The 23,866-nt window shown below is 44.2% G+C and overlaps 1 protein-coding gene across 10 annotated transcripts in view; it reads right to left on the reverse strand.

Moving 5' to 3' along the window:
• Positions 1–23,866, reverse strand: part of RGS8 (regulator of G protein signaling 8) — a 41,365-nt gene that overhangs the window by 16,236 nt on the left and 1,263 nt on the right. For 2 of the 10 annotated variants that reach the window (XR_003256477.1, XM_026084742.1), the window contains exons 3-7: positions 22,370–23,544; positions 20,390–20,710; positions 16,895–16,991; positions 14,056–14,282; positions 955–1,013 (exon numbers count right to left, since the gene is read on the reverse strand). Coding sequence is in view for 1 of the 10 variants with exons in the window: in XM_026084743.1 (XP_025940528.1) it covers positions 955–1,013; positions 2,297–2,417; positions 8,122–8,222 (281 nt within the window). In the remaining 9 variants the exon portion in view is untranslated. Of the gene's footprint in view, positions 1–954; positions 1,014–1,276; positions 1,672–2,012; positions 3,370–8,121; positions 8,247–14,055; positions 14,283–14,869; positions 14,976–16,894; positions 20,225–20,389; positions 20,711–22,369; positions 23,545–23,866 lie in introns of those variants that run through there. The other 8 variants (XM_026084738.1, XM_026084737.1, XM_026084736.1 and 5 more) reach the window with 7 other exon arrangements.

A 23,866-nucleotide genomic window follows, 5' to 3' on the forward strand; every position in this document is an offset into this window, starting at 1 on the left:
AAAGCCTCTTCCCAACTAAATTAATGGAACTGGGATTGCACTAAATGCCAGTGAGTGCATTTCCTTAATCCCCACCCTGACCGGCTGCTTTGCTGTGCTTTAACTGAAATCAATCCTTGTAATTCCTTAAGCCCCTTTAAATTTCCTCATTAACAGTCTCACCCACATGTGAGGCCACAGCACACGATCTCCTGGAGTCCAGCAGCCCCTACTCCTCTTTCCCATTGCCGCACTGCCCGCACTGCACTGGCCACAGGAAGCGGAGCTGGGCGCCTGCTGAGTTCCCTGTCCCTCACAGTCCCCTCTAGCAGCCTGCTCTTTGGGGTACCGTTACGAAACCGCTCACTGCTTGTCTGCACTCCCACCCGCTCACCAGCCCACACAACAATAACCTGCACAACTGAGCAGCAGTGAACTTCCCCGTGGTCCCAAAGTCTGTCCGACTTCGTGGATGCAGAGACCCACACTTCCCGTGAAGGCAGTCCCACTGCTGGGCTCACATACCCACTGTACTCCCTTTGGTTGCAAAAAAAAGCCAGTCAGCTATGACTTTAGAAATATAATCCGTGGGTCAGTAAAGGCATTCCAGCAGGGGTCTGCGGTGAGGGTTTTTCTTCACACTTCATCATTCATCCTACCTCCCCCTCCTACGAAAGAACCCCTGGTCAGGGAGAATTGCCAATCTCATCATGGATATGTTTTGGGGTTTCTCCCTGGGAGAAGGAAAGGGAGGGGATGTTTCACTTATGACATTCAGATTATCAAACCACCCCAGGAGATCACCTGAGCAAAGATAAAGAAGCCATCCCAAGAAAAAAATTAGCAAGTCCAAAGGTATAAAACACAAGAGACCTAAGGAGCTTCAAGAAATTAAGACCATCCATTTGCATGCAATAAAGCCAGATAAACTGAACACAGAGGCACTGCAGACAGACACAGAGAAAAGATACTCACTGCCTTTGACCTGTCCTCTCTCCTGGTGGGTCTTTGCCAACAGTGTAGTCAGAGAGGCTCTGGGGAGAGAACAGAGCAGTCTCTTAAGAGACAACCCCCCGCACAGGGTGAAAGTCACTTCAACACACCTCCCCTCCCCACCTCTCCCCGGGCAGCAGCACAGCTCAGAGCAGCTCTGTGTCACATCCAGCAAGCACTAAAGCAGCCTAACCCGGCAGGCTGGGGCTCGGCTCCGCTGCGGAGCCGGCTCACACAGCTCATTGGTGGCACTGCCGAAGAGCCCACCTGATCAGCACGTTTCACTGCATCCCTCAGCACCCACCTCCGTGCGAACCTGCTCACAAATCCCCCAGCCTCTAGCCGCTCGAGATGGGCTACGGCTCAGCACGGACGGCGGCTGCCAGACACTGGCAGGGAGCAGGCAGAGGGAAATGCCTGTAAAAGCACTTGCTGTTGTCACTCTCAGTACGCTGGAATAAAGCATCAGCCTGCATCATCTTGATCAACTCCTCTAAGGTTTAGGGAAGGTTCCTGTCCTCAGATCACAGATCATGGAGAGTTGCTACAGACAGAAGGGACTGGGGAGTTTAATTAAAGAGCCCCGGTGAGGGCAGGGCCAAATAAAATCGTTAACAGGCAAGAGAGGCACCTTATTGCAGGACATGGGATAAAAGAAAAAAAAATCCACCTGGTGAGTTAGTGATGTGACTAACCCCTTTTACCTGCCTCCCCGTCTCTCACTTGATGTTTGCAGCCCTGCTTGCTCCCTGCCCCCCAGCAGGTTCCCTGCAACCTTCCCTAGTTTGCTCGCCCTGCGATACAGGCTCCGATTCCCTTTTCTCTCTGGACCCAGACCTCTGTCCTGAACTGGCAGAGGATGTAGAGGGGCTTCCATATGCACCGCCGTGGTGGGGCTGCAGCATGACCTTCAGCTTTGGGCTTGGCTCAGCCATCAGTAACATGACGCATGGATTTCACCGGAGGCTAGAGAAGCACCAGATACTTATGTGGGTGGCTGACCCGCTAAGGGTCCAAGCCATGGGGTCTCCATCACTAACCTCAGGCCATGCTGCAGCCACAGCCCCCAGTCTGGCTGGGGACAGGCCGTGTGACGCGGGACCTCTGCTTCCCAGCTACTGGTGATGGTTGGTGACCCTTTTGCCACACTGACTCTTCTGCAAAGCTGTGCCAACCAGTTTTATCCCATTTCCTCTGAGCTCCTATTGTATCTTGACTCTGATCTTCAGAAAAGGTTAAAACGTCCTCTGCAGTTAAACAAGTCATTACTCTTCTCTCTCACTGCTTTCCCCTGCCTATTTTCTGAAAACTTGTAGTCACCTGCCTCTCTTCCACTAAAACAGTGCCAGGCCTGATATCTTTGTGCTACTAATGGGAAGCGTGTCTTGAGAAAGCACATTATCATTTGGCAACATCCCTGGGGAAAGACAGTCCTACAAAAATTAAGAAAATACAAAGATTAGTAGCACTGTGAGAATGACCCCAGCTCTTCAGCTTGGATCCTCTCCTGCACTGCACAGCTTAGCAAGGAAATTACTTGCCTTGTTCTCGTTCTCCCATCACAACACCCCAGGTCATCCTGATTCGGGTTAATTGTGTCTCTAGTTATCAGAAGACAACTGCTGAAGAAATGCAAGGGCTGATACAATCTCCTCTCAGCCAAGGTCAAAGGTTGAGGTTCATCTTACGCCTCTGGTACACAACAGGCTGGTTTGTTCAAGTTAAATAACAATCAACTTCAGCCCTTGCCCCAAACCCAAGCCAAATTCAATATAACATTACYGAAGGTTTAACTTCTAACATGTCATTTTTGCCTTACTGCGTTTCCGCGCTTTCACATTCTCTCTGGGCAACTGCAGGGTGTCACGAGTGATACTGTACTTTTGTAATACTTCCAGGACATACCACAGATCTCATTCATGTTCTCTCTCACACACACGCACATATGCGCACCAGCACACATGGAGCCAGATACTGGGGACAAAAGGGGTCTCAACAAAATGTTCAGTCAATAAAACTCCAGTTTGAATAATTCTGGTCTGTTATTCAGATCTCTGGACTTTGCTTCCGTCTGAAACAACTCAAAACCTCTGATTGACTAACTCTGGATGGGATTAAAAAAAAAACAAAACCGTAAGCACTGTGTCTCCTGCTTTTATCCCAGTTTTACATACTGCTAGCTCATCGCCATCACCAGTTTGGGCAGAAACTCCAGTCCCTATTACTCTGATATGTTAGTAGACTCATTTCTTGGGGTGAAAAAGGTTCTGGAGCAGCCCACAAATGACTCTGAAGATTAGTATTTTCTTCTCTAATTTTCCCAGCCAGGTTTGAGCTAACTGGGAACAAAATAAGTGCACTGTGTTGACACAGGCACTAGGGGAAATGTAATTAAACTGCAGATAAAGAGAATTATGTTTTAGAGGGTAATATTTTAGAAAGCTTCTGTGAGATAGGAGAAGAGGTTTATAGCAAATTCCTTCCAAAAAGGCCCTCATGTTTCTGACTACTCTGTAGCTTCTGTTTAAAAGCATTTATTAAAATAACCCATTTTGATATTAGGTTTGAATCTCATCCAAAATTTTAAATCTCTTTAAGAAATATTTAAAAGCAAATTTCCTCGTGACCTACGAATGGCAAACACACAAGCAGTAAATATGCGTAGCATTGGGATTGTTGGCTGTGACTGGACAGGGTGGAAGGGAATTTACCAGCCTGGACATTAATCTTATCTCTACAATCCTCACCCTATTTTCACCCTATTATTTTTACTGCCTCCCTGCCTATTCCATGCATTTTATCCATGCCCCTACTGATTGCCATTCGAGTGGTTTTTACCCCAAAACTTCTTCCAGACCAAACGCCACCACTGGTTTCACTTGGTCCCAGCTACTGCCACCCAATTGCTGGATAAAAATCAAGGAAATCTGTTCCTTCCACTCTGGCTGCCCTTACTTCCGAGATTTCCAGGAGGCCCAGGAAGGCAGCTCTGGCCCCTAGCTGTGTGGCTTTTGCATCTCCAGTCACARAGATGCTCCTCCTGCAGCAGGTAGCTGACCACCCTTCTTGAAGACAACRGTGGGCCTTACCTCAGCCAGCCTGCGGCTGGCACATCAGAGAGCATCTTCACTATCTAGTTTATTTGCTTGGCTGACATCCCAGTGGTTAGCCTTAGATAATCTCCTTCACCTTGACATTTAAGCAGACTTCACCCTATCTTCTCACTCTTGCTTTACTTCCTTGAGGGTCTGCTTGCCTCTCCGGGACTCCATTATTTTATGCTTAACTAGCCATCATGCTGAGTCCCCCACTGTCGCTTCCACTTTTCATTTCTGACTCCAAGGCCTTGTCGTATTTACAGTGATCCATGCCACAAGGGTTTGGTATTGTATTGTATGTGGGATTGTATTTGCTGTCGCTTTGTGACCTTCACTAGTTCCGTGCCAGTGTCTCTCTTTTTCAGCAGTGCTGCAAGAAACTTGTTTGAGGTTGTGCTTCATGACTTGCTAGACAGAGTGGTTTTTCCCTAGCGTCAAGAAAGTGCTTCTCCAGACAACTGCAATGTTTGACAGCTACATCCCCACAGCTGAAGTCATTCTTTGGTATGTTTTCATGAGACCCTGTTGCCTCTGATTTCTCTGGAAGGAGCTAAGCACTGTAGGCTCTGTGACTGCAAAATACCAAGTACACAGGGCTGCCTCCTGCAGTGGTCACTGCTTCCCAGTGGACAACTGGACAGACAGACAGCTGAACTGCTCAGAGAGACTGGTGCATAAGGGTTTGCACTGAAGTGCTGGCTTTGAGCCTTTGCCTCAGTCCAGCTTCTGCTGTGACCCAAGGGAGCTTCTGTTTTGGTGCTGGGGGACTGGAATGAACAACCACCCATGATTTAATGTAAAAACCATGCGGAACCTCTTACGACACAAAGTGTCATTTGGTCTCCCTCTGACACACTATCATTCAAAATTTATCCAGAAGCCAGACTGGTATAAATATGGGGCCCAAAACCAAGGTTATTCAAATTAGTAATTAATTTGTCTCCATAGTTTGCTTTTCTCCATCACTGTTTGCAATTAAGGCTGAAAAAAACTGTTAGAGTTAAAAGTACTGTTACTACCAGATAGCTAATATGCAATGCCCTGGTCACTGTGTCAGGCTGCAGAAAAACATACTTGGCCCAGTACAAGGTGACAGTCTGGGCAAGAGGAAGTTACAACTAATGTTGACAGGTTCCTAAACTGCAAAACAAATTACAGACTGTCTTCCCATGAGACACAACCAAGAGAACAGCTCCCCCTGTCAAAAAGRAGCTCTAGTATCATCACTAAACACCCACATATGTAGCACAAAACTTTTTTTTAAGGAGTTAAAGTTTCTGTTCACCTTGTATCTCAAATTCTCTTCTGTATCAGCCCAGGTACACAGGAAATCCTGAGAGGTGGAACAAGGAGAATTTGAGTTTCAGGGGYAGGTGAGGAAACCATGCAACTGATACACTGGATGGGAGGTATTGATAAAAAGAAGCCTCATCTCATGYGCTAATGAGACAGGGCAGGAGATAGGAGACACCCACCGAGTTGAATTCCCCTTGAAAATAAAAGACCATGTTCAAAAATAAAAATGAKTTACATAAAGTGTGATCCACAATTCYGTCTCTGGTTTAGCTTAAGAGAATGGCAGCTATTTAAATTCTCCCCCATGTCAATGATAAAAGTGTCTCCTGGACATGTTTGCAGCTTTCGGGTGTTGTGATTGCTGCAGCAGAACAGATGCCTCCAACTGTTAGATGACTCCTGGCCCCARCCTGGGTGCTCCCAACTCTCTCCTCAAATCCTCCAGGCAGGCAGGATGAAAAACAACAGCTAAGCAATGTGGGAGGCGGAGAGTGGCAGAGTACAAGAAGGAATCAAGGGGAAGAGTTTCCCCTTTAATGCACCTTATTACAATTTCATAATTATTCTCTTAGGAAACATACTCCCATGTCCAGGAGCAGTTCCAAGTTAAGAAGCATGTTGGTGCTTCTGTATGTGTGTGCACGTAATTCGGAGAGGATGCTGTTAAGTGTGAAGCAGGGAAGCAGAAAGGATTGGACTTGACACAGAGCTGCTCTGTGCAGCCTTGGAGTCCTCCCAGCTTTCAGCACTGCTGCCGCTGTCAATATGGCAGTGTCTGTAATGCAGTTGGTGTGTATGGCTGGGAACCCAAGACTGATCCACTCAGACAGACAGAGCTCCACAAAGATTCCCTACCACAGATGCTCCATCCCTTGTACTTCTTGATTGAGATCTGATACTTGGCACAGGCCAGGGAGGGAGGCTTGCTGAAAGACAGAGTTAATTTTCTGCCGAGCGATCATTCAAGGTGCTTGTAAGCAGCCTGCATTTTGCTCACTGAACGCTCTGTGAACTAGTCATTTACTGAATGTTAGAAATCAGCCCTGAGATCTCGGGGTTGCAGTCACAAATCCATTTACAAGGGATAAAGTCTGCGCTTGTTTGCTCTTATTGCTGCTGTTTCAAAGCCTTGGACTTACAGGGCATCCAGGTCCCACAGCACGGATTTGTTGGGGCTTTTAACCACTACACAGAAATGCAACGTGGCACTGGAAGGTCACTCCCACTGCAGCAAAACACCTGAGCACGTGCTCAACTTCAAACATGTTAGCAGTTGAGTGGAGACTTGTATGATGAAATACAAACACAGTTAACTGCCTGGGTGAGCTGGGACTTCTCTTTCATCTCTGGAGGCTGCTGCTCTAGTTTTAATTAAAACATAAATGAGACGAGTTAGACAGGCTCATCCTCTTCTCCAGCAGATAGTTCTTCTTTCATAAAAATGGCTGCTCCATCCAGCACAAATCTCTTAGGAGACTGGCCTGCAATCACACATGTCCTGCCAGTCTGGACAGAGATGCACACCACAGCTCTACCAATGCTGGCACTAGTCAAGCCCTAAAAACTGCAGAAAATCTCCAGAGTTGTGTAGGCAGGCGGCCAGGCAAGAGGCCAGCCCTGTCCTGYCTGGAGCCAGTGCTGTATATCTGCTCTGGAAGAACCTTGGGCTGCAGGAACAAGAGAGCCTCCGAGAAGGGCCCGGAGGCAGCACAGCTAGGACAAGCAGGGCACAGCCCCCTATGCTCTGAGCCAAGGTGCAGCCATGACAATGCATGGACTCCCAAGACAGAGGAACGTAACCACTAAGGTCCGGGATTAGGAGCAGTGACAAGAAGCCAGAGAGAAGACATTAGTGCGACAGGTCCATTGCATTGTTTTTAGCTATACCAAATTACCAGCTTATGCTCCCACTCAACAAACAGAATGAAGGGATGTCCCTTGTCCATGACAAGGTCCATGCAGTGACCTCCAGAAGCAATAGCAGCCCTCTAGTCAGGGCTGCAGGAAAGTGAGCCCACTTGGATTAGCCTTCAGCTCTTCCCCCATCTGCAAACACTCCTGCCGTCTGCAAGTTTTCATTACAGCCGTTGCTCGATGCAGTTCTCTCGCCTCCAACACATTCTCCTTTTGCTCCAATTAGTCTTATTTTTAACTACCTCAGCCCCAGCATTCGGCCCTGGTGCTAATCACAATGTCACAGATAACCTCGATGCAAATATTCAAAGGAAATATAATCCACCACTTAAAAATGATAATAATAGTGAAGGAAAATCAAAACACAGCGAAGATCTCAGAGCTACAGGCATCAGCATCAACTAATGTTTTCTCCCAGCATCAAAGGCCCACCACTAATCCAGTTGAAACAGAGATCACCCCCAGAACCAGGCCAGCTCCTCATATCAGCCCAGCCTGGGGCAGGCTGGGGGTTAACACAAGAAATGTGCTGCTCTCTGTCCCCGCCTGCTAATTAGAAACAGTGTCTGTGTCCCTTTGACCATTCATAAGACGCCACAGGGAGATTAACGCACTGGGAGAAGCACAGCCATGACAATAACGGGGGTGACATCTAAGCAGCACCCTTCCCCTCCTGCTTTGCTTGCGGAGCCATTCTTCCCCACAAAAAACTGGGGCAGGATTAAGTAAAATTCCGCCCCTCCAGGCGCTCATAATCTAGCAGAGGACCACAGGGCTTTTCATCACCCAGCGAGGCCCTGCGAAGAAGCTGTGTAACAAGGCACTCCTAGCTCTTACCCGTCTTGCAGCTGGTGGCAGGGTGGTGGCTACGTGGCTTTTGGTGCTTGATGGACATAGGTGGTTGGGACCCTGAGTAACAGTGTCTGCAGATTCCTGGTACATCCGGGAGGGCGAAGGACCCAGCCCAGCCACAGTAATCTCTAGAGGAACGGCAGCAATGTGCCACTTTCCTGGCTCCCTAGCCCTGCATCTCATGAAAAGAACAAGAGCTGGAGGAGGGGGGGGGGTATGAAAGCGAGGGAGCGCGCGCTCTCGCAGATGCACACATGCAGAGCAGACAGAGGCTTGTATAGGACGGCACTGCCTGACTTGCTCTCATCATTGCCGCAGGCTGCCTGCTGCCTGTGGAGGACTCGCCAGCATCCGTTGCTGTCTGGGGGACACAGTGGAGAACAGGGACAGGGACCATCAGAGCAAGGAAAACTACCAGCTTGGCACCAGGGGCTTTGTTGTCTTTGTTTGCTTTTACCTGGGAGAGAAAGGGCCATACTAGAGAGCAGGAAAGGATTATGGTGATAGACAGAAGTTCAGCTTTTCCTTGATGACTCATTTCTTCTGAACATAAAAAATCCCCAACCCCAGTCCTCCTCAGCCATGCTGAGAGGTGGAGTAGGGCTAACCTGACCCAGAGCTGAAGACAGCGTTGCATCAAGACAGTCAGAAAGTGGGTTGCACATACCTAAAGCACCAGCATCTGTTAAACTTCAGCATCCCCTTGCACTCCCGTTATCTGGGTCATGCCAAGTTGGGTCTAAAGGCATGGCAGGGGTGTTGGAGGGCATGGAAAGGCACTCCAGCTGCAACACCTCCCATTTGGATGTTGCACAGAAAGCTATGTGCAGAGCTGCCTGCAGTCACTGACACTCTCTGTGCTGATCTGCTCTAATAACAGACTCAAATGCTAGGGATCCAGAGACCTAGCCCGAATCCTCCCCCAGAAGGGGCACCAATTTCCCACCCCAGTTTTTGGAGTGCATTTTTCTAAAGCATCACACACTTAAAAGTGCAGGCCCCTTTGAAGGAAACTGAGAACTTTGCATCTAATGCCTGACAGCTTTTTGAAAGATTCTATACCGTTTCCTCTTCTGCCCTACTGCCTTAACACTCAGAGGGGCTGGGTCTCACTTGGGGCATTCAGTTTGGTCAGAAGGATTACAATAAAAAAGATCAGATGCTTCAGGTATCACATCTTCCCCCCCAAAACCCTAGTCACCAGTTCACCATGGTTACCCGCTCTAAGGGTTTCCTTCAGTGGTTTCAGAGACCCGTGGAGATCTGGCCACATGGCTGCTGTTAATAAAAATCAATTGGTGTGATGTATTGGATTATGAGCACAGAAAGCCTCCAAGTCAATACACTCCACAGCGGTTAACTGTGCACCATGTTGCCAAGCCTGTCTCTCTTAGTGAATACATGTGCGTATTCAATAATATACCTGCATGACTCACCCGGGATCACACACACATCTACAGCAGAGCAGGATAGGACCCAGTCCTGCTGAGCCAAAACACAGCACCCAAATCACCTGCCTGTTCAGTTGGCTTCAGGACCTGCRTCCCCTCAGGTCTCTCCACCTTTGGACCGTATTTCAGTCACTGCATGCAAACTGTCCTGGAATACAGTAGAAAAGGTTTCACCATGAAACCACAGTCATGGAGGGCCTCTCTGGCTGAGGCAGCAGAACCATCGGCCCAGGGGATGACAATTTTAGGAGCTGCTTACACCCCAGGAGTGGGTGATTTCTAAATGACATCCTCTCTTTTGGGGGCTGCTTTTTCTCCAGATACTGCAGCTCAGTCTCCCAGCGCATTTTGAGGGAGGAAAAAACATTTTTGGGGAAAAAAAATACCCAGATTTGTGTTTTCTGGGGAGWGAGGGACCATCTGCTCTGTGCCTCAAAGCATGCAGCCAACCCTCCAATCCCGTGAACACACAGGAAAGCTCTCCTGCTCCTTGGAAAGTGTAACCATGCAGCTTGCCAGGGAAGACAGGCTCTCCCGCATCCTCACAACCACACTGCTGGGGTCTGACATTCCCTGGGGGAGAGGACGAGGCACCTCAGATGGTGCTTGCAAGGCAATGCCCAGGATTTCGCAGGGACACACACAGAGGGACACCATCAGCACCACCATCCGTTATTACTGTGAAGGCTTTATACTTGCAGGGACGGCTCTTCCTGGGTGAGCCAGGATTCCAGCTGTGTGTGAAAAATCAGATGGTTTGTTTTGTATGTGCATGAAAACCTAAACTTAGCGAGCAAGATGTTAATTTGCAGGAAAAATAGGCCATATTTATGTAACTGGGAAAAGCTGCAGTGAAGGCTACAGATCCAATGAGGGAGGAGTATACATTCAGGGCCAGCGACAAACACTGCTATTCACTCCGCTTTGTTAAGAGCTCCAGTAACTACATATTCATCGCCCTGCACCCCAGAGAACCGGCTCTGAGGCGCTCCGGGCTAAGAATGGAGGCTTCGTTGTGTTTGGCTGTCCATGGCCCGTGTTTTGTCCAGAATTAGAGGCACCGGGGTGTGGAAGTTCGTCTGAACGACTGCTGCAAATGGCAGCATCTACGTACATCTGTGAGCAGCGCAGAGCTCTCAGCTCAGCAGGGGCAGAGAGTGCTGAATAAAGGACGAATTCATTCACAGCCATGCAGGATGGCATTAGTGCCGGGCCTTTGCTCAGAGACATCCCCCGTGGTGGATGGTGTGCTCACAAAGCATGAGTCGCTTGTGCGTAAACAAAACCCAAGTCATCTTTCAAAGCAGGCAACCTGGGCAGCACCATTACTGCCATTAGCAATTCCCTGGCTGTAAAGTCTGATGGCTTGGATCTCACCTCGGAAACCTTGGTCCCTGCAGGGACAGACAGCTTCACTCATAGCCCATGACCCACCTATAGCCCACCTGGAACAGTTCTCTCTCCCCTTCCCCTCACACACACATCCTTCTCTGCTTAAAATGGGTCATGAATCCAGCAATACACAGCCTCGGAAATACAAACCACAGAGCTAGTCATTTAGACATTTTTCAGATGCCCTGCACTCTAAGAGGTTTTTCAGCTCTAGATACCATCACGTGGCAATGCTGGTGCTGGTAGGAAACACGATACTGGTATTTGTCTAGCTTTGAATTTGTGACCCTGGGACTCCAGTGAAGCCTTTTACCTGGCTAAACTGTGCTAGCAAATAGCAGAAATGGCAAATTTGCTCCCATAGCATAACCAAGAGAAACAGCACTGAACTGTAGCTGCTTCCATGGTCTCTGGTTCCACTAGTCCCTGATACTGAGGATGATAGATACTGATAGATGTTCTTGGACATCTATCTGAAAGTAGGGAGGAATGATTTTCAGAAAGGATGGTGATCCAGGGCTTTAACTGTCTTTAAGCAGAGTCCAAGCCACAGACAGTATTAAATCAAGGCACCAGTTACAAATGTTTGTGTTATAACTTCTGTGTGGTTGAAAGTCCAGTCTGGGAAGTAAGGGATAACACCATGTCACAAAGGAAACTACAGACCAGAGGCTACAGCCAGTCTTAAGTCAAGTGTTGTTTTCAGACAAGCAGAGTCAGAAATTAGTCTTTGAAACACACACAAAAAAAGCTCTGCAAAACAGATCAATCTTCTGAGGGAAAGWGAAGTCTCTGGAGAAAGTCTTTCTTGCTAAAGCATCCCTAAGAGAGCTCTTTTGGGAAAGGACTCTCGAGATCACCTCTCCCTCTTCTAAAGTAAATGCCCCTGGGAACAACACTCTTGGTAAAGGGCTTCTGGGGAAAATGTCTTGAAAACAAAACAAAACAAATCTCTTAATTCTGCCTTTACCCTTGCTTAAGCAGCGACAGACAGAGCCTAGAGGTAAGCCATCATCTTCTAATAGTCCTTCCTAATCATGTGTGAGAAGGATGTAACAACGCTCCTGCTGCTCTCTCATTTCCTCTGGCTGTAGTTCACTGCTTGCTCACATTCACCCGCTGTGAGCAGCAACTCTGCAAAATGCATTTTGGAGTCATCTTCTAGCTTTGTGGTGTACAAGAACAGGGGACTTGCCATCTGTTGCTGTTTATTTAGCCCTTGTGTTACTGAGCTAATATCTGGGAAAACTGCTGAGCCTCTTTTTAAAGAGTGCTGCACTTGGAGAAGAGACATGCATGTCTTGGCCCTCTGTGGAAGACGGTGTGACCTGAGCACCATTTGTTAAGGAAAACCAAGTCATCTCGCTCCAGTGCTGAGACTGTTGCATTTAGATGCTCTGATGACACTGGCTAAGATACACAAACACGCTCCAGCCATTTGACCCTGAGAACTCGCTTGCATTCTTGGAAAAATCACATGCCAGCTTCGACTAAGTGTCTGCTGATTAATCCCTGCTTCAGATTTCTACCAGTGCAGCCTGGCAAAACCCAGAGCCACAGTGTGAGGCAGCAGAAAGTCCATTCTAAGTAGACATGAGTTACCAGGGAAGTCTGTCACGTAAGGGGCTCAGAAAGCAGGCACTGCAGCCCCCAGAATTAGATGGGGATGGCCGTGGTTCTTGAGGTTGGCTCTAAAGCACCCTGCTCCCCCTCAGCCAGCTTAACTCACTTGCCTGACATCAACACTGCTAGCTGCTTAGCTTTTACCAACGCTGCCTCCAAGCCTGTGGCTGGTGCAATCCTCTCTCTGTAACTATTCACCTCCTCTCCAAGGGGTTCAGCTGTGTCCAAGGATGCAATACCTAACTTCAAGGCATCCCAGCTCCCTAAAATTAGCAGAGGAAATTGCTAAGCTGTGGAAAAAGCCATAGACTAGAGCCATGCATGATAATACAGAAAAAGTTACAGGATAGTCGTGACAGGGAAAGTTAGTAGCTCAAAGATTCAAGAGGAAAAACATCAACATTGAAAATACTACAGGAAATACACAGGGAGGCGGAAGACAGCAACTGAGTACCGTTGCAGATCCGTTGCAGGGAGCACTGAAGTCCAACCCTTCCCCTCCTGGCAATGCCAACATGGCCAGCAAAGATTGCTTGGATGCCTTATTGAGAGGAGGGTGCAAGCATACTAATGCTTGGCCTAGCAGCTTGTTAAAACCTACTTGCCCTCGCTGTATGTTAAAGCCATAAAGCAATATTTACCGGCCAAGTTGTGCATATCCTGCTCGCAGTCTCTTTATGAATGACTAAAGATGCCCGAAGTGACACAAACAGGGAAGGTTATAGTTCAGGAGTTTCTATCTACCACATCTGCCTTTGCAAAGACAATGTTTGACTGACAACAGACAGACAAGGCGTTCCAGAGTCCCCACTGTTGCATGGGCGAGTGAGACTGATCTAGAACTGGACAATCCTGAGTTCAGACTGCCTCCAAAAGCAGAGTGGGTGCAAATTCCAAGTTTTCAGAGCCTTGCGGATATCAAAGAGCATGCAGAATCTGCCACACTGATACCAGATACAATGTGAACAAGCCCTCTGCTCTTAAAAAATCTAGTATTGGGAACATGATCATCAGTTGGGTCTACAAGTAAGGTTAAATCTGAGTGAAATCTGCAAGGAGATTAAATAAAACACAGGGGTGTGTGTGTGTGTGTGTGTGTGTGTGTAAAAAACAAAAGAAGGGACTGTCCAACTACCTGAATGTCGGTCTCCTCCTTTCAGCCATTATAAAGGCAATCTTTATGGACAACAGCAAGTTTACCAGCAGTTCAGGCAGCAAGACTAACAGTTCACACCCCTTGGAAAGACTGGATCTGTCATTGAAGCAACACATTCAATAGCCCTCTTGGAAAACACCAGCATCTACTAAACAAGACAACAGACTGGCCCAAATGTAAAACTAACTGTCAAAGCGCACCAAGACAACGGGTCACTATTCTATCAACTCTACATGGGCCAGAAATAAAGCTTTAGGAGAAGACCACACGTGACACCCAAGGGAGAACCCCCTTTGCTTACCCAGACAACTTTCTCACATCAGTCTCTCCCTTCACTGATCTCAGACAGGAGAAAACAGCCTTTCTGTTTCAGTGAGAAACATTCAACTTCAAGTGATGAGGTAGCAAGCAGTGTTACTTTTTCCCGGTCCAGAAGCACAGATCTGGCAATGATGACAGCATACACAATCTCTTCAAGGGCACAGCTCCAAACACAGAATCAAGTATCGTAGCTGAGACCACCCCACGCTGAGCAGAACGAAGAGATTGCAACACACGTTTTACTGGCTGCATTACTGTTTACACCCCAGCATGATATTTGCTTTTTCACAACAGGACTTTTTTGACTTATGTCTAGCTTCTGACCCAGCACAAACACCAGCAGCGTCTGCTGCAGAACAGCCAGTCTTCAGCTGGTGCCTGTGTTTTTTTCTAAGCAATTTTTTCCTAAGTAACCTGCATTTATGCTTACTGCATAGCATCCTAGTTTTTCCATGACCATTTCTCCATCTGTCAAGGTTGGAATTCCTGCCCTATTCCTCTCCCAACAGCCTACAGATCCTCCCAGCTACCATATCTATACTAGTTTGTTACTCAAGACTACACAAACTTATATTCTCTATTCATGAACCAGGTTGAAAGGAATGTTCCCAGGACAAGCATGTGGAAATACCCCCTCCCACTCAGACACATTAAAAAATGCTTCTCTGAATAGTGTTATCCAACCATTTTAAATCCAGTAGTCTAAAAATTTCATCTAGAGTCACATTAGGGATGACTATGCCAAAAAGACTTAATATACTGCCAGGTACTGTCTTCTCCCCTAGCAATAAGACCTTTTCATCTTGTCACAGGATGCTAATTAGTTCCTCAACAAATCCACATAGTCTGCTCCTTGTCCAAGTTCTTCCAGACTGTTTTTGTTTCAGATTTTATTTTTTAATCTGTAAATGAAAATTAAACTGATCTGTAATTATCCGGACCCTCTTTTTATTCCTTCTAGAGGCAGGTACTCCCTGACCTTTATAGCACTCAGGCACCTCACCTATCCACCATAAATTGTCAAAAATAACCACAAATGATTCTGAATTCACTTTGGCTAGCTCTTTAATAAAATTCCTGACCCCTAGACAGCTTGAGACCACCTGATTTCCCCAGAACACTCCTGAAYATTTTCTTCCTCTATTCTAAGAGAGATCTCACTATTTTGTCATTATCACCAGCAGTCCTAGTCACTTCTTTCCTCTTGAGCTTTTTAGCAAAGACTAGTATGGGGAAAAAAAATAAACATTTTGGCCTTCTTGACATCTTTTCAATAAGTCTTTCTTCTCCCATGATTATCCCACATGTACTATAGCAGTAAGAGGAGGACCAAGGAAAGCGCTGGTCTGCTCATCTGTGGTGCTTACTGGGACTACTGAAAGGAGGGAYTGCCAGTCATCACAAGCATTTCTTACATTAAGGGATCGTGACAAAGCAAAAAGTACTTGTCCTGCAGGCTGAGAGAGAGAAACTAATCCTCTGGTTACAAAGGGAGAATTACAGTTATTCATTTAGTAGAGGCACTTTGGGTCCCTGTCAAAGGCCCACTTCTTCTTCTCAAGAGTCAAGTTCTAAGCTAGGTGACCTGGAAGGAGCCAAACTGTAATAATGAAATAGAAATCTGGTTAACCGGGGGGAAAAAAAAAAGCCCCATTTGGCAATGGAAGCCATGCAGCATAGTCCAACCACACCATCCATCAAAGGAGTAGAGAAATTACAAGAAAAAAAAAAAAAACTAAGAACTATTAAAATAAATCAATAGAGACAAACAGGATTCAAAAGCATCTGTAAAAATCAAAGCTTTGCAACAGAAACTCTGCCTTCAGCCAGTGGCAACATTATCTATATTTAACAGATAGATATTATCTATCTGTTATCTATAATGTCCTCAAGGTGCACCAGAAGGATGAGCATGCAGTGTACGACACTGGTACTGCCAAGGCAAACAGCTTCCAAACTTAAGCACACACTATGCATACGGACCGAAGTGGAAAACACGTAAAGACAAGCCTATGGAGAAGCATGGCTTACATTAAACATTACAAATGACAAACAGCAAAAGCTAAGTGATGACAATTTGTGCAGTCTCAGATTTTTAAAAATGTTAAACTAGCAGGCTAGAGCCTGTGTCTGAAAGGAGATGTAACCACAATAGCATTAACACAAAAAGGGTGAGAAATTTAGAAGGTGGGAAGGTTAGTTACACAACAGTAGCAAGATTAATTAGTTTATGATGCAGGCTTCYGCAACATCCAAAAGCCATTTGAAAAGAAAGAAAAATATGGCTTAGGTAGGGAAATCTGAAAGTTTTCTAAAAGCAATGGTATTTGAAAAGTAAAAAAAAACAACAAAAATATTCTTAGGTGTGCACTTAAGTAAGATATCAGCCTTAATAATTCTATTACAAAAGAAGTATCCAAATTGGACAATGGCAAGAGATTTTCAATAAAGCCATGAAAGCATGTGCCTGACAGACTTACAATAGCTGGTGGTTAAGGAGAGACTATGCCCTAAAAGAAGATTCAGATACAGCCAAGGAATTATCGGGAAATCAGTCACTGGGACTGTAATGACTAAGGGAATTGGGATTTGTTGTCCACAGAGAAATCTGAGACACTAGCATGAGAAATCCTAGCTCCAGGGAGGGGAAGAAAAAAAATAGGAAAAACACTGCAGCAGTTCAAAAGCAAGGTCAAGTGAAACGCAGGAGCTGCCAAAGATTTCATGAAAGCGTTAAGCTCTACTATAAACAACCTATTGTTCAACGGCGTCATGTTCAACTCCTGAATGTTGAAAGCGAGGAGTGTTAAGCAACTCACCTCCCTCATCATCCTCATCGTTTCTTTTCTGACATCAGGGCTGGACACAGCCTTCAGCAGGCTTTGGTGAGAGTTCGCATCCTCCTTTTTACTGATCCTTCAGGTATAATAACAACTTAATAAATGAATATTACAATATAACTGCATGGCATAAGATAACAACAGGTATAATAACTTAATTTGTGAATGTACATTATAGACAGATTTTTCATGTTAAATGTCATTTCTAGGCAAGAACTTGTTAAAATCTACAAAAATCTCTATAATTGCACATTATGTGAGGTCTGCCCACCATAATAAGATCTATAATATCACAGAAGATGCATATAAATACACATTATATCCTTCCAGCATTTGGTTCATATTACCCTGAAAGGCTGAGAAGAAAAACAGCAATTCATTTCATGATTTCAAAGGGAACAGCAATTGTCTAGGAAAATGCATAAAACTGTTCTATCTGTGTCATTGGCTATTTAGAGAACATCTCATTTCCTAATTTTGCATGATAGGCTTTGATTATCTTGACATTTTTCTGTATTCTAAAAACTCCCGAAGCAGGAGCCACAAGATGGCAGCATGAACTACCTGCAGATACACTCACTGATCCCACTTGCTTTCACTCACAAAAGCAATCGTACTCACTTTACCAGTTTTATCTGTACATTRGAAAGAATATGTACTGAGTTTTGTCCTTGCTGTGAACAGTACGGTCTTATTCAAAAATAGTAGCCAATTATGAGTTGAGAATACAACTTTTTTGTTGTGAGGCCATGCAGTGTGCTGGATGCAAAAACCAATCCAGGTTAAAATAATGAAGTGCTGTCCTCCATGCGTCCCTCAAACACTTTGACCAGCACAGCCAAGGAAGCAGCAAGGAGCAGGAAGGGGGGCAGAGGGATGAGAATGGCCTTGACATGAGGAAAAAGGTCTGCAAAAATCACTGCTTCGGTTTGAACAGAACGTTGTTTGGTTGGTATTAGTAAAATGATAAACTCTAAGAAACTGCGTTTCAGAAGGTGTCACTCCTGCTGAAGGTCATCCTGACTACAGAGTTCCTCTTTGTATATTAATTATTTAGTCAATGTACTTATTTAACAGGTGAGCCTGGGTTTAATGGGTTTTTATATTCATTTTTATTTATCTACTCTTCCACTAATGAAATTAATAATACAGTGTGCCAGATATTTTCTTCACATGGCCCCTGCAACTATATTAAAACCAGCAAGCTATTTCTAAATGTAATGGTGGGCAGAGTTTGGTTCTGGGCATTTCTGTGGCAACTGTGTTAAAATTACACTCCTTTCATTAAAGGATCTCTTTTTTCCCTCTCTTAACCACAGCATAAGAGATTTGTTGGATCTGTCTTTAATTATACTATATTAACAGGGAAAATATGAAATGAGAATTCACAGCTTGAAATGCTTTCAATTTAAAACATTGTTGGGGTTTTTACAAGACATCTTAAACATCTGAATTAAGCTCTCATCTTTTAAAATTCTTTTTACAAGGTTTTACTATGCATATGACACAGTACCTTTTAATTAAACTGTAGCCTTTTTTCCTGGTAGGGAAATATCAGAGGTTGGYGATGAGTTAGCTTTCTGCATGATCTGTCAGAACATTACCGGGCTGCTACCTCTGGGTCAAGATACTGTATGACCTTGAGCTAGTAAATCAATCCATCATCCATCCCCCTTGCTTATTTGTTCTTTGGTATGTTTGTACAGCACCTCGAACAACGGCGTTCCACAGTTCCCGGGGGCTGCACTACCCACGAGAAACATCAATCCCCCTTCGCTCCCAACACCGTTGTTTTGCCACTGAAAGTAAAGTGATGCTGCTTGAAAGGAAACGGATTGGAGTCCTGTGGCACACCCTACTCTGAGCCCTGCCACTGCAATTGCTGTCAAATTAGTTCTGCTCAGGCTACAAAACCATTTAAGGTTTTTCTTTTACAGAACAGTACTGGATGTCTTTTTCTTTCTACACAAATAACAAACATCTAATGACAAGAATAACTGAATAGATGAATAGATGGCAAATGAGGAGTCTGTGTTTCAAGGGACACCATCAAAGAGCTAGAGTCTTCATCTGCAATTTTCTTCAAACTGCTAAGCAAACAAGTAACATTCTCAGGACTGAGGGCATTTTTATTTTAAATCTATCATTCTCTAAATAGAGGATAACATAAAAAAAATCCAATAGTACACCATGTTTGTTGATCCAGAGAAAACTGCAGTTGTATGCCCCTTGTACTAAATGTTCCCAGAAATGTTTTTATATCATTTACTTTGTTGGTATACACCTGCAACTTGGGAAGGCATAACGTGTTGCTACTTCCGTGTATAGTTTGTGAGACTAAATACACCCAGAGCTTTTGTTGAATCTAAAAACAAAAAATCTGTGATAAAAGTTATGATAAAGTTTCTGTTTCTTTSAAAATACTATAAAATATAATCAACAGAAAGCCTACTTTATCATCTTTCTGAATATTATTTTCTGAATAATAATTGAAGTACATGGATAACAGTTTTTGCACCAAAAACAAAGTTATTAACCAACACATTTATGCAGTAGTGACCAAAAAAAAAAAAAGGTTAATAAATACAAAGTAACAATATGAGAAAAAAATTACACGAAACAACCTACATGGTGTGCACTTTTGGCCACTTCAGCTGTAGACAGGTATACAGAAAGTCACTGATGGTAATGCAGGAGATATGCAGTGATCTCCATAGGAAGAGAGAGGAAATAGCCTAAATTCTGCAACTTAAAATGGACATGACTGGAAAACATAGTATATGAGTTTGTGAAGTGAYGAATAAGATAGAGATTATAGAAGGAACTTGCGTATTCATTCCTTCTAATAACCTAAATGGGAAGGTACCTGATCAAATGATCAGATGATGTATGTAACTAGTCAAATTCATAGGAGAACGCTCTATAACACACTTTTTTTCAGCAGTATTCTAAGCATTACAGTAAACACAAAGGCCATCAAAACGTAACAAGAAAGCTGCAACATGATGGTATTACTAGCAGCAAATGTGACCAATCCAGGCTGAGTAAATCTGTCACAGAGCTCTGCTTGCTGTAAACGTGGCCAGCACAGCTGGTGACTGCATGTAAGCAACATTTTTTAATTACATAAAACAATGCTTTGGAAAAATGACAAACTAAAACACAAACCTAAAATAAAAGCCCAAACATTCAGAGTTAAGTTCATATAAAGCTTACGTGGGGGATTTCCATCTGGTAGGATTCAGATGACTGTCAGTTGTCTGTGCCTTTCCTGCTGCTGTTAGCACATGGGCCAAAGGGACAGCTAGTACACCCGGCACCTTTACAAGACGGCTGGTTACATACGCTGACAGCACTGAGGGAGTGTGGTCAAAACATGCCATCCTACAAGCAGCTAGTAGCATAAAGAAAGTGGAAAAAAATAGCTACTCCTATATTTGGAGGAACAAGCTCTCCATATCCTTCTACTCTTACCACTACTGATGCTTCTTCTGAGGCTGCTTGCATGCACCAGACACTGGATGTCAGTGCTTATTTCGGTCTCACCCGACGCCGTACCTGCCACAGGCCCACTGGAGCAGGACCTGTTTAGGAAATACTGAACAGGGGAGTCACGCCTTCCTGTGATTCTTGCTGGAGATTTCCCACACAGCCACATAAAGTATCACCTCCTGCTCGCACGCAGCAACCTGGGGTCTAGTATGTAATCTGGCTCCGTTTTGCACCCTCAGGTACCTTCCACTGGCTTCCATGGCACTGACCTCCTTACGTCCAGTCAGAGCTAGGGTCCCCGTGCTCTCCAAGGCAAAGAGAAAACGATAAAAATAATGTCTCTGCACCAGACTCAAACTAGAGGAGAGCAATGGTACAGAGCAGTAGTTCCTCCTTTTCCCTCTTGTGTAAAATCTAGCTGCAAACAGCTAAAAATATTCTTCCAAAATTTCTGCTGACCTGGTAGGAAAGATGGATAATATTCTCCTATAGCAGTGGTCTGTTTTCAACAGAACTGGAAATTAAWCAGCACCCTCAACCTGGGTATCTGCACTGTGGGATTATACAAAACTGCTGAGAAATTCTGTGTGAAATTTTCCAACACAAACGCATCAAAAAGAGGCTGAAGAAACAGCAGAAGTGGCACAATGACATGTAGAAAGCACTGTAGCAATCTGGAGATAATATTATTTGTTAATAATCATATATGTATACATACTGTGCATGGGAGGCTACCGTGTGTGTGTAGGGAGGATTTCTGGTCAAAGCTGACACAGTCTTTTTAGTACCTCCTATAGAAGGAACAAGCTGTCCATGCTAATTGTGCATTTCTTACTCTTTGCACAAAAAAACACAAATACAAAGGAACCCTTAAAATCTTTGGCCTCTGAAGAAGTTGCTAAACASATGTACACTGCTAGTTTGCCTGAGCCTGGAGGCCTCTGCTGCATRGTGGAAAAAATAAAAGCCCAAACCAGGCAGCAATATAGATTCACCAACCTTTTCTAACCCACCACACCTCTAACAGAAAGATCTGTTAAAGATTAACTCTCAAAAGAGGAGTCCAGGACTTTGTATCTTCTAGCATAACTGACAGCAACATCTCTCCCTAGTTTTGTCTGAAAGTCACACAGTAGAAAGAAAGGAGGGTGCAAGCACACAGGCACTGTGAAAGCTTGTGGCTGTGCTGTAGCTTTACTATTTTCAGCAGGTGTTTCTGATGAACATTGTGCTGAACTTAAGTAATGGGTTTAACATGTTCTTTCAGGATTACAGGCCAGCAGCTTTTCTCTGACAAACATGAGATATCAGCCTGCAATATGATTGCCCCTTATTTCCATATATATCTACTCTTGCTTCTCTCAAAATATGCAGCTAAGTATGCCACCGGGACTGTGGATTAAAAGTGACTTTCCATAGATCAGGCTTCCATAAGCCCAAATGAGACCTTAAGCTATGTCCTATAAAACCAAAACCAATTAATGCCTTTGTGGCAAGATTCGTACAGCCAGTGGCAAATTCATGCAACTGTGTTGTAAGCTACCTTCATCCGCAAATCGAAGCTCAGATCACTTGCATGAATTTTAGATTCATCTTTTTCACTGTCCTAATTGCGGGAGAACTGTGTAAGTTCAAATGACATGCTCTGTTGTATTTTTACGTTGTAGTTAACGGTAGCTGTCTCACATACTTAAAATGGCAATGAGTCCTTAATATAGCAGTAGGTAAACAAACATCACAGAAAACAGCTTGCACAAGGAGAGGGATATGCATGGGTCTGAGTCAGCCTGCTCACACATTATAACAAGTGGTCTTGACCAGAATGTTCCAGGCAGTGTTACATTTCTGCCTAAGCCTCTTAATGCATCAGTTACCCCTTTAACACTTGATAATAATTCTGATTTTAAGGAACTGGCACTCTTCAGATGTAAACAGCATTTGCCTTTGTAAACAATTACTTACCAAATGATGCAGTATCCCTTATTTCACAATAAAAAGTTGAGCACATGATGTTTACAGTTACTATAAATAATAGTCTGGGGGAGTGAAGACTTCTTTGTATGTTTGCAGAACTGTGGTTTTCTGTGATTTCATCTCCTTAAAAAAGCCTCTGATATCTCTGCTTTAGAAGAAAAAAAAAAAAACGACCCTCAAGCAAGTTCCATTTATGTCTTATTCTCACTACCAGCAAAGAAGCTAAAAAAGTCTACCCTCCTCTAAGGAAGCGGTTTGAATACAATATACCATTTTTCTGACTGTATTATATGTTACCACTTGCAGGTTACAGGAATGAAATCTCTGGTATAGCTCTAATAAAAGGTGTTGGAACATTTTGTTCCAACTTGCACATTTCCAATTTGTTTCCATTTATAAACAGTTTGCTCTTCAGCCAAAAATCACTTGTTTTGTGGAACTACATATGTGGATAATATCCATGAGCTTTTTGCTTGTTACCAGATCATTTCTTGCAGAAGTCACATAAGGCTGTTGCATGCCCTCACTACCATTAACCACTAACACTTTAAAGTCACTCTTGTACAAGAACAGTATCAAGGTAGCTTCAGTGTCCCATCTAAAATCTCTCCAAATCAGTAACTCTGCTAACATCTCATTCAACCATGCTGTCAGAGATGGCATGGAATTTTCTAGTTTTGTCCTAATAAAAGGTTTCCTACTTCCATTTTAACACCATTCTGGAACACTCTTTAACTTAGATTTTTCCAACATTTCTCTGTTGCAGGTCACACCTTGAAATCTTCTTAGCTTCTCTGAACATGGTTTGGAGAATTAATGCTAAATTAATCTTTCCTTCCAGCCTTCATGAAAACCTTCCTAGACCTTCCTCTTCTGCCCATAAATTGCAGTTGTTCTCTGTGTTCTTTCCCTTATTTATATATTTCTTATAGTATTTAGTCATTTTTCAAAAGCAAGATTATTTTATCATGGACCTGCTTAAGCATCTAGCTGTCAGCTCAGCCCCAGAAGCAATCAGATCACCAAACTTCTTTCACCATTAGTACTCAAGTTGGTTTTTCAGCTAATTCTACACAAAATCCTGTGTTCGCCTCTGAGTGCTGGAGGCAGATGAGGCAAACTCAGCTTGTCTCTGAAAACTGATGTTCACTCCATTGCTGACACTTTTTACTCAGGAAAAAAAAAAAACATAAAACAAAGGTGAGTTAACTGTAAAATAAGAGTATCTCATAGAAGGAAAAAACTACAGAATTCACAGAGGTAATAGTGTTTGACTAGAAAGAATATAAACGCAAATCTAGGGGGCTTCTTCCTTGTTCTGCCTTTTTTGTTGATTTTTTGTTAAATAGGATTTAACCATGCTCTGAGACTGATGATAACAATCATGAGATGAGGAAGGATTCTGTGCACATACCTCCAGTGTCTTCAAATCTAAAGAGAAGATACAGCAAGGTGGTTCCACTGTTGTCTATGGATGGTACTTTT

This window comes from Apteryx rowi, unplaced genomic scaffold, assembly GCF_003343035.1.
Source record: "Apteryx rowi isolate R43461 unplaced genomic scaffold, aptRow1 scaffold_65, whole genome shotgun sequence".
Taxonomy (NCBI): domain Eukaryota; kingdom Metazoa; phylum Chordata; class Aves; order Apterygiformes; family Apterygidae; genus Apteryx; species Apteryx rowi.